Source organism: Glandiceps talaboti, chromosome 5, assembly GCF_964340395.1.
Source record: "Glandiceps talaboti chromosome 5, keGlaTala1.1, whole genome shotgun sequence".
Classification (NCBI taxonomy): Eukaryota; Metazoa; Hemichordata; class Enteropneusta; family Spengelidae; genus Glandiceps; species Glandiceps talaboti.
The window spans coordinates 15,146,651-15,156,943 of NC_135553.1; the positions used below are offsets into that span (position 1 = coordinate 15,146,651).

The 10,293-nt window shown below is 37.8% G+C and overlaps 2 protein-coding genes across 2 annotated transcripts; both read left to right on the plus strand.

The window, feature by feature from the left end:
• The first annotated feature begins 1,021 nt into the window (after window positions 1-1,021).
• Window positions 1,022-2,882, plus strand: LOC144435966 (uncharacterized). Its single transcript, XM_078124610.1, has 2 exons — window positions 1,022-1,310; window positions 1,930-2,882. The coding sequence occupies exon 2, from the start codon at window positions 1,945-1,947 to the stop codon at window positions 2,719-2,721; it is 777 nt and encodes a 258-aa protein (XP_077980736.1). The 5' UTR covers window positions 1,022-1,310; window positions 1,930-1,944; the 3' UTR covers window positions 2,722-2,882.
• Window positions 2,883-4,950: 2,068 nt separating this feature from the next.
• Window positions 4,951-8,934, plus strand: LOC144435866 (essential MCU regulator, mitochondrial-like). The gene is made up of 3 exons (XM_078124505.1): window positions 4,951-5,030; window positions 8,215-8,448; window positions 8,669-8,934. Exons 1-2 carry the CDS (start codon window positions 4,962-4,964, stop codon window positions 8,413-8,415), a joined length of 270 nt encoding a protein of 89 aa, XP_077980631.1. The 5' UTR covers window positions 4,951-4,961; the 3' UTR covers window positions 8,416-8,448; window positions 8,669-8,934.
• The last annotated feature ends 1,359 nt before the right edge of the window (window positions 8,935-10,293 follow it).

The following is a 10,293-nucleotide window of genomic DNA, read 5'->3' on the forward strand; positions in this document are numbered from 1 at the left end:
ATCATTACCTTTATTAAGTATTGTAGAATACATGTTCTATAGCTTTACTATGTACAGTTTGTTGCACCTTACCTCATCTCGGTCCATTTTACACGTAAAGTGACTACTATCCAACATGACACAGTATGAGTACACTTCAAAATCAATGCAGAGAAGGGTACTGCTGTATTCGTCACAAAAATGTAGTTACAGTGTGGTTCTCTGCAAACTTATGCATCGCCACATTATTCAGCTCTATACATCTCATTCAGTAAATTTAGTTATGCTATTTCAAGGAGTGGTAGACACCATGGTTTTCACTGGAGCACCAGTAGCCAAAACCGGGGCCAAAACCAATCGTTTTAAATCGTCTTCTGTCCCATCCGCTATCTCAGTTCTTAACAGCAATCATTGTCGTTCTTTTTAGTACTGTGCTGTTGTTTTTAGTATGTTGTGTAATATATGTAATGCTATCTTTTGTATTGCTTTTATTTTTGTTTTACCTCCAAGAACTGTCGTTTTAAATAAATTACCCCTAGCGACATGAATACAAATAATTCTAATTCTGATTCTGCTACAATCAATGACAATGTCATTGATGTTGTTATTTTTGTTAATGTAAATGCATACACGTAAACTTATATTTGAATATGGATGATTCCAATCCAGAGACTTGTCATTGGCTTTCAAATCTATAGATTCTGAATTAACCAATGATGTAGCTGCAATACTAAAGGGTTAGTTTTGATGTTAGTGTTGCTCTTTTCTTTTCTTTTTGTAAAAACTTTTTTCGTTCCTGGGTTTTAAAAACGCGAAAAAACGTTAGTTTAGAGTGCAAACCCCCGGAAGAATAACAAGCTAAAAAGCAGAAGTCAAAGTTCAAAGTAAAAAAAAAACCTAGCGAAACATACAATCATTGCAGCTACCGACGACAAGTTCCTATTGGATGATTGGATTATGTGATGTATGAAACTAGGTCAGTGTAAGTATATTATTAGTTTAGTGTGTTTGTTTATGGCTGCATTGAAAGGGAGGGGTATCAAGTGACTACCTGTGTGCTAACAGAGCTCAGATTGATTTGCAAAATATTCGTAAAGTACTACGTGTACATTGCTGTCAAGGTCAGTGAACTACATCAGGGGACCAGAAAGCCTTCCATGGTCACGTGATATATTAGGGAGCGCGCGACACGGCTGTTGAGATTTGCCATTTTCTCGTCAAAGTTGAGTCTATACCAGACTGACAGTACTTAACAGTGTACAATCTCTCGTCGTCCAAGTCTTCGTATAGTACACATATATTTTCGTCTGTTTTTATCTATATAGCTCTTGGTAAGTATTAAAATCGTATCTCCACTACATATGACTTGTTTCTGGGTGTATTTAGTGTACGTATGTAGGCCACTTGTTATGGAAATACTGAGGGCTCTCATTCAAACTGAACTGTGTAGGCACTATCTATAGTAATAGTTTGAGTCTGTGGAGGGAAGGGAATCGGATCAAGGTTCTAAACATAATGAATAGATCATAACTCCCAATGCACGCTGATAATGTTCGAAATAACGCCTAATACTAGTAATGCATATAAACGTACATTGTATTAGCGTCGGTGTTACAAATACATATTTATAACACCGACGCTAATACAATGTACATATTGAGATAAGCTGTAAGGTCAAGTCAAGTCGGGTCAGGTCAGGTCAGTAATGTTGATAATCTACTGGTGATTAAAACGGATATAAAAACCGGTTTAAGGTATGAAAGTGCAAAGCATTCTAATAAAGATGAAAATCTTACTCCTTGGAAAAAGTACAACCTAACTTATCCGAAGAATATCGGTGGGTAAAGTATTGTGTTTTATAGTTAGTAGAAGGTTTAATATAGACTTCCATACAAAGACTTGTAGACAAAACACGACATGTCATTGATGGCGCCTTTTTTCCCCACACAGCAGTGCACAGTTTCAATGGCAGATTCAGAACCACGCCGAGTGATGCTGTGGGCACATCCACGCACACTATCTACTGTTCTAGAGTTGGCTTTGGCTAGCAGAACGACAACTAAAATGTTTCATGAAATATACTCAGTTGCTTACCACTTTGGAGATGAGAGACTATTTCCCAATCCAGGTGTCACTGTTCCCGGATTCTCCTTCCAATACGTCAAAGACACGCTAGAAGCAGATTACACTGGTAAAAATGTCATAATATGCAAGGATTTGCCGTTCTGTTTAGATGGAAAGTTGGAGCGCCTACCCAAAGGATATCTGCATACCTTTTTGATTCGTGATCCTCGTCGAAGTCTGGCGAGTATGTGTAAAACATACGGTGCTACTGACACACCTTTGGAGCATCTACCAGCGAGTGGAGGAGTCAAAGCAGTGTATGATTTACACAAATTTGTCACCACTGAGCTAAAACAAGATAGTATCATTATAGATGCCCATGATTTGTCTCACCATCCTGAAAGTATTATCAAGAAATACTGTACAGCAACAGGTATTCCGTTTGAAGATAGCTACCTTAGCTGGAAACCGGGTAACATCCACCACTTTCCCGATATCTACAAACACCCAGTCCTCCAAGATACATGTTTTAGCAGCGCCGTAAACAGTACCAACTTTAAGCCGCTTCCTGATCAACACGCAGTGGATGTTAGCCAGTTACCTCATCAGGCTCGGATCCGAATTGACGAGGCTTTGCCGTACTACAAGGAACTGTTTGAAAGGAGAATTCTGCCATGAATGCCTTGCCTTGTGTGATGGAAAAGTCAAAATTTAAACAAAATTTTCATTGCGTATTATACATGTTTGATTGATTGATTGATTGATTGATTGATTGATTGATTGATTGATTGATTGACTGATTGATTGACTGATTGATTGACTGACTGACTGACTGACTGACTGACTGACTGACCGACCGACCGACCGACCGACCGACCGACCGACCGACCGACCGACCGACCGACGGACGAATGGATGGATGGATGGATGGATGGATGGATGGATGGATGGAATGAAAAAAAGGATGGATGGAAAAGGTGGGCTGAGTAACGGACAGACTGACGAATTAACAGTGTTTGATGAAGTTACTGATCAAGTATATATATATATATATGTAATTACCTACGGTATATAAAGATAAACCTTCTTAGTAAATGCAAATATTATGTAAAAACAAACAACCCCCTATGTGGAATGGAAGACGTACTGGTAATGGTACATTCATAGAGAAAAACTTGAAAGTAGATTCGTAGTCTTGATCGATATTTGTGCTTTAAATTGTTTCTACAAAACCAGATGTACTATGCATGACGCAGATCAAAAAGCAGTAACAAAGTCGTGAGGTTTTTGCGATGTTACATGTATTGCTGGCCTTAGCCTTACCGTAATGCATGCATATGATTTGCAGCACTTAACAAATAAGTACATTGTAGATACATTTATAAACACACCAGTCGATGTAAACTGTATGCCTTCTGTAAGATTTCTAAGCCTATATATCCGGTATCCTTTGTTATTATCAGCACATATACCAACTTATATGACATTTCATGTTTGCATTCTAAAGATATTGCCTAATTGCCAGAAGTCTGATTGATTAAAATTAAAAACTACATCATCGGACATGTGCACGTTGTTATAATTGTATATGCCAAGCACATGAAATGTAAAGCTTGCCTGATTACGTACCAAAAGTCAGTAATTATGCAAATGACTTATTAGAATTAAACGTTTCACCAACAAGATTTATAGGACATCTGCTTTTTTGAACATGTGACCATATCTTAAGAACTGTATAAACTCTATGGGAAAATAAATGATTGGGTTCTTTGAAAACAAGAAGACGAACCTCCAGATTTTCTTTTTCAAAAGGACCATGAACAAGCTTCATGTGGCAAAGTGTGGAAGAAAATTGGTCACCGATGATGAACAAACCTTATTGTTATTGTTGTTTGTTGTCGTTCTTGTTGTGTTGTGTTGCGTTGCGTTGTGTTGTGTTGTGTTGTGTTGTGTTGTGTTGTGTTGTGTTGTGTTGTGTTGTGTTGTGTTGTGTTTTTGTTGGTGGGTTGTTTTTTGGTGTTTTGTTTGTTTGTTTGTTTGTTTTTTTTTTTTTGTTTTTTTTTGGGGGGGGATAAACACAAGAAGAGTGCTTCTGAGATATTTAATAGCGACTGTTGTTAGTTTAGTTGATAAGGCACCACCAGTTAAATTGTTTGCCGTCCACGTGCTGATAGCTATGTTTTTGGGTAGATTTAGAAAATTAAGACGAACAAACTTCATTTTGCTCAAAAGGCCTATTGTAAACCGTACAAACATCTTCCAAATAACTACACACATCTCAAGCAGTTGTTTAATACAATCAAACTTAGGATTTTCACATTTATATTTCATCAGAGTAGTAGATTTACTAAGGTGCAAACAGAAAATGAATGAACAGGAAAGTGAATTTTACATGACATGATAGCATTGTGGGTTTTTTCCTTTTTTTCCTGTTTTTGTTTTTTTTCCCCGCAGGTATGTTTTTGGGAATTTCAAGGAAGACAAGCCTTATGGATGGAGCCTAATGGTAAATTCGCAAATAACGGAATGTACTCTTCAGATATGAATAAAGTTTGATACGATTAAGTTACTTGTAACTATCAGTGTATGTATCGTAGATCGTTATCTCAGAATTTCGAATTGAAAGGTGTACTTTGCCCTTGTGAGCATTCAGTTCTGAATCAGTATTTATACCCAATGAAGAAAATGAATAATGCGAAAGACTGCGCAGTTTGTCTTGTGTACGGTACACCCACATGGGCCCCGGGCTTACATGTAATTGGTTTTGCTTACGATAAACAAACACACAACCTTTAGATAAATGTTGACAAACAGGACAGATATGAACGATATGTCGATCATGCTGTACACCGAGCTTGGCGACAACACCTGTCGGCAGCGCCATCAACGATAAGTAGCTAGCAACAGGGTGGGACAAAATGGCGGCCCTTGGTATGTTGTTACGACGAAGTCTCCAACTTGTACCTCAGAATCTGCGGCAAGGAAAGGTATGATTCAGTAACTTTTCCGTAATCTGTTTACAAAAATGGAAGAGAATGTTTACAGATCTTTTGAAAGTCAAATCATAGAAGAGAAATGGGTCATTCAATGGTTTTAACCGTGGTTTGTTGACAGTGGCACCAATGTCCGGGTCTGCCATTTTGCACTGAAAATGACGGGAGATTATATAAAAACAAATCACATCCATGGTCATTCTTATAACTACGTTTCGTTTTCTGCATAGAATGTTGAATTTAAGTGTTGAGATTGTTTGGTTATACACGTTTATATCGGACTGTTTACGTTCACTGAACTCCGAGACAAGTACTCTTGAGCCCCATGACTATGTCAACACCCATTTGTGTGTTACATAATGTAATAATATATGCATCCTGAGACTGGTGAATCACAAATATGTCAAAACACCTCTTCTTCATTAGGCCCGCTTCGCTATGGCGGTTGTCTTGTGTTTGTACCCAGACCACTAATTAGTGGTCTGAGTTTTGCAATATGAATGTATTGGTCTATAGAACACATTATGAACACCACACCAGGAAGGAAAGGTACATTATACAAGTATAATGCAATGTGTATTCATAAACTTTGGGTTCAAACTTCTGTTGACCTCGTTTCATGATTTCACATCACATAAGTTCCAAGTGATTACCAAGAACACCAAAAACACTGAAGGTAGTATTAGTGAGCAATTAGGAGTCATGAATATTAATTGTCCAACTGATACATATGTATGTATGGGTGTGGCAAGTCCAATGATGCAGTGGTCGTCCAATTGATAGTATACATATGTACGTATGGGTGTGGCAAGTCCAATGATGCAGTGGTCGTCCAATTGATAGTATACATATGTATGTATGGGTGTGGCAAGTCCAATGATGCAGTGGTCGTCCAATTGATAGTATACATATGTACGTATGGGTGTGCTAAGTCCAATGATGCAGTGGTCATCCAATTGATAGTATACATATGTATGTATGGGTGTGCTAAGTCCAATGATGCAGTGGTCATCCAATTGATAGTATACATATGTATGTATGGGTGTGCTAAGTCCAATGATGCAGTGGTCGTCCAATTGATAGTATACATATGTATGTGTGGGTGTGCTAAGTCCAATGATGCAGTGGTCATCCAATTGATAGTATACATATGTACGTATGGGTGTGCTAAGTCCAATGATGCAGTGGTCATCCAATTGATAGTATACATATGTATGTATGGGTGTGCTAAGTCCAATGATGCAGTGGTCATCCAATTGATAGTATACATATGTATGTATGGGTGTGCTAAGTCCAATGATGCAGTGGTCGTCCAATAGATAGTATACATATGTATGTATGGGTGTGCTAAGTCCAATGATGCAGTGGTCGTCCAATTGATAGTATACATATGTATGTGTGGGTGTGCTAAGTCCAATGATGCAGTGGTCGTCCAATTGATAGTATACATATGTATGTATGGGTGTGCTAAGTCCAATGATGCAGTGGTCGTCCAATTGATAGTATACATATGTATGTGTGGGTGTGCTAAGTCCAATGATGCAGTGGTCATCCAATTGATAGTATACATATGTATGTATGGGTGTGCTAAGTCCAATGATGCAGTGGTCATCCAATTGATAGTATACATATGTATGTATGGGTGTGCTAAGTCCAATGATGCAGTGGTCGTCCAATAGATAGTATACATATGTATGTATGGGTGTGCTAAGTCCAATGACTCAGTGGTCATCCAATTGATAGTATACATATGTAGGTATGGGTGTGGCAAGTCCAATGACTCAGTGGTCATCCAATTGATAGTATACATATGTATGTATGGGTGTGCTAAGTCCAATGATGCAGTGGTCATCCAATTGATAGTATACATATGTATGTATGGGTGTGCTAAGTCCAATGATGCAGTGGTCATCCAATTGATAGTATACATATGTATGTATGGGTGTGCTAATTCCAATGATGCAGTGGTCATCCAATTGATAGTATACATATGTACGTATGGGTGTGGCAAGTCCAATGATGCAGTGGTCATCCAATTGATAGTATACATATGTATGTATGGGTGTGGCAAGTCCAATGATGCAGTGGTCATCCAATTGATAGTATACATATGTATGTATGGGTGTGCTAAGTCCAATGATGCAGTGGTCATCCAATTGATAGTATACATATGTATGTATGGGTGTGCTAAGTCCAATGATGCAGTGGTCATCCAATTGATAGTATACATATGTATGTATGGGTGTGCTAAGTCCAATGATGCAGTGGTCGTCCAATAGATAGTATACATATGTATGTATGGGTGTGCTAAGTCCAATGATGCAGTGGTCGTCCAATTGATAGTATACATATGTATGTGTGGGTGTGCTAAGTCCAATGATGCAGTGGTCGTCCAATTGATAGTATACATATGTATGTATGGGTGTGCTAAGTCCAATGATGCAGTGGTCGTCCAATTGATAGTATACATATGTATGTGTGGGTGTGCTAAGTCCAATGATGCAGTGGTCATCCAATTGATAGTATACATATGTATGTATGGGTGTGCTAAGTCCAATGATGCAGTGGTCGTCCAATAGATAGTATACATATGTATGTATGGGTGTGCTAAGTCCAATGATGCAGTGGTCGTCCAATTGATAGTATACATATGTATGTATGGGTGTGCTAAGTCCAATGATGCAGTGGTCATCCAATTGATAGTATACATATGTATGTATTGTATGGGTGTGCTAAGTCCAATGACGCAGTGGTCGTCCAATTGATAGTATACATATTTATGTATGTATGTATGGATTGTGCTAAGTCCAATGACACAGTGGTTGTCCAATTGATAGTATACATATGTATGTATGGGTGTGCTAAGTCCAATGACGCAGTGGTCGTCCAATTGATAGTATACATATTTATGTATGGGTGTGCTAAGTCCAATGACACAGTGGTCGTCCAATTGATAGTATACATATGTACGTATGGGTGTGGCAAGTCCAATGATGCAACAATGGACCATAATCAGAGCAGTGAAGGTGACATAAGAGTTTCAAATTGATCTTTCTCCGTAATCACATGAAATTTATGTAAGGTGAAATAAGGAAACCCAGATTTTATCACCTTTTCTTCCTGGAGTGTTTTATACTTGATTGTCTCATTTGACTTGTTTTGTGTATTTCTCATGTAGATTCAACAAACTATTGTACGCTATGAAACTACATCACCCACTGGTGCGATGATGTCCAATCCACCAAAGAGCCGTTTGGGGCTAACCAAAGTGATTGTGGTGGCTTTCCCATTTATTTACATTGGAGCTACCATGAGTAAAGAAGGGGCTGCTTTCTTAGAAGAAAATGATATATTTGTTCCAGATGATGATGATGACTAAATTTAAAGTCTAAACATTTCTGTGTATGATAAGGTAATTGAAATATTTTGCTCTACATAGTACATTTGTTGTGTAAAATGGAGCAGCAAACAAGGTATGCCAAAAGGGTAATGAGGATCCCTATATCATATTAAACTCAGTTCATCATGCCAGTGTAATAAGGTTGTATCTGCTACTATATTGTATACAGCAAATTATGTTTGTATTTTGACTTGCTAATGTGTGATTTGTTTGTGTTTTCTATCCTCCACAGATTGGCAGTCTCTTTAAATCTTCAGTGTAATGTAATGCAGTCAGACATAGAAGAAGAATCAATGTTTTTTTTTTTTACAATGACTATTTATTTGATGTATGGTCTACAGATCTGAACATGCATGGTTGTCAAGTAACATCACTGATCAGTGTTTTCATTTCATTTGCAATTAATGTGGTATTGATTATACGAAGCAATGTAAATACTTCATTTTTTTTTCTGTAATTCATGCATACTGGTAATAAAATAGTATCTACAGGCTTTTATTATGCAATTTTACCGTGTGTGTCTTTGTCATCAGTACACTTTAACTGTGTGTGTGTGTCTCGTCAGAAGTACACTTTTACTCTGTGTGTCTGTGTCTATCATCAGAGGAACACTTTTACTCTGTGTCTCTTGTTAGAAAAACACTTTTACTTTGTGTGTGTGACTGTCTTTGTTGTCAGAAAAGTCATCAAAACAATCATTTATGATAAGTATATTTGTAGTATTTGGTAGCACCCACACATGGTGCTTACATCAACTGTATGGTCTAACTGCAATGCTATGTAAACCAGTTGACCGACATGAAAACATATATGCATATATCCATTCCATTGTCATTGAGTGTGTGAAAGCTGAGAGCATTGGACTGGTATCTGATGTTGCCAAGTTTTGTCATAATTGCCCTGTGCATGTTTGTGCGGTCAGTATGAGCGGACATGGATACATTTTGACCATTTGACATGGTAGTCAGTCATACCTCAAGATTGAATTTAGAAGCTCACTATTGATAATGTCAGGGTAGACTCACTGGTGTCTCAAGATACATTTCTTATGAAATTTTGGCAGTAAAATGTAAAATGTGCATTTTAAAGACAAATATGGCTGCAATATAGTCTGTAAGGTACTCTGTGACAGGGCGCCCTCACACATCGATGAACCCCTCCCACATCTGTAAGAGGAGGCCGGTGAGGGTGGAACGACATGACGTCTCTTACAGTCTTGGCTGCAATATTGCCATATGAACAAATGTCATGAAACAAAGTAATGTGCATACGCAGACTATAGTGTCCAACATTACGGTCAATTTTTGTTAAAATTGCCTTGTACAAGTCGTGTGTTAGATATGGGTGGACAGAGATGCATATACCGATGACTCCTAACAGTAGCCTCTCCCCCTGCCTAGTAAAAATTCAAATTATCATCAATGCTGGTTGTGCATAACCAATACTAAAATCCATAATTTTATTGTAAGGGGATGTTCCTTTCAGTACGTAGATCTGCCAAGTAGTTTCAAAGTTTAAACTTTGACTGCAATGATTATGTAAGTTACATACTAGTCTGTAATATAGACATTCATACCACGCTATCAGCCAGCACTCGTTGGTTAAGAAGCCTGATAGGACTGAACAACACGACTTTATCTTAGTTTGGTTACATACTGGATAGCTTATACTTAAGAACACTGACTGATTTGATGGAAAATCTATCTCCCTTTTAGATGTAACTTGCAATTTTCTGATTTGATCACTTTCCCTTGAACAAATTCATATCTAGCCATTTTCCCAAGTACACATCCTTAATAATAGCTTCACCAAATATCATAGTAATCGGTAGTCTAGTTTCTATACAGTATGGTTACC

What these genes read in the sequence shown, in the direction of transcription:
- LOC144435866 (XM_078124505.1), top strand. Translation starts at nt 4,962, where the DNA reads ATGGCGGCCCTTGGTATGTTGTTACGACGAAGTCTCCAACTTGTACCT. An exon ending in AGAATCTGCGGCAAGGAAAG is followed by an intron (nt 5,031 to 8,214) that starts GTATGATTCAGT and finishes TTTCTCATGTAG; the next exon opens with ATTCAACAAACTATTGTACG.
- LOC144435966 (XM_078124610.1), top strand. Translation starts at nt 1,945, where the DNA reads ATGGCAGATTCAGAACCACGCCGAGTGATGCTGTGGGCACATCCACGC.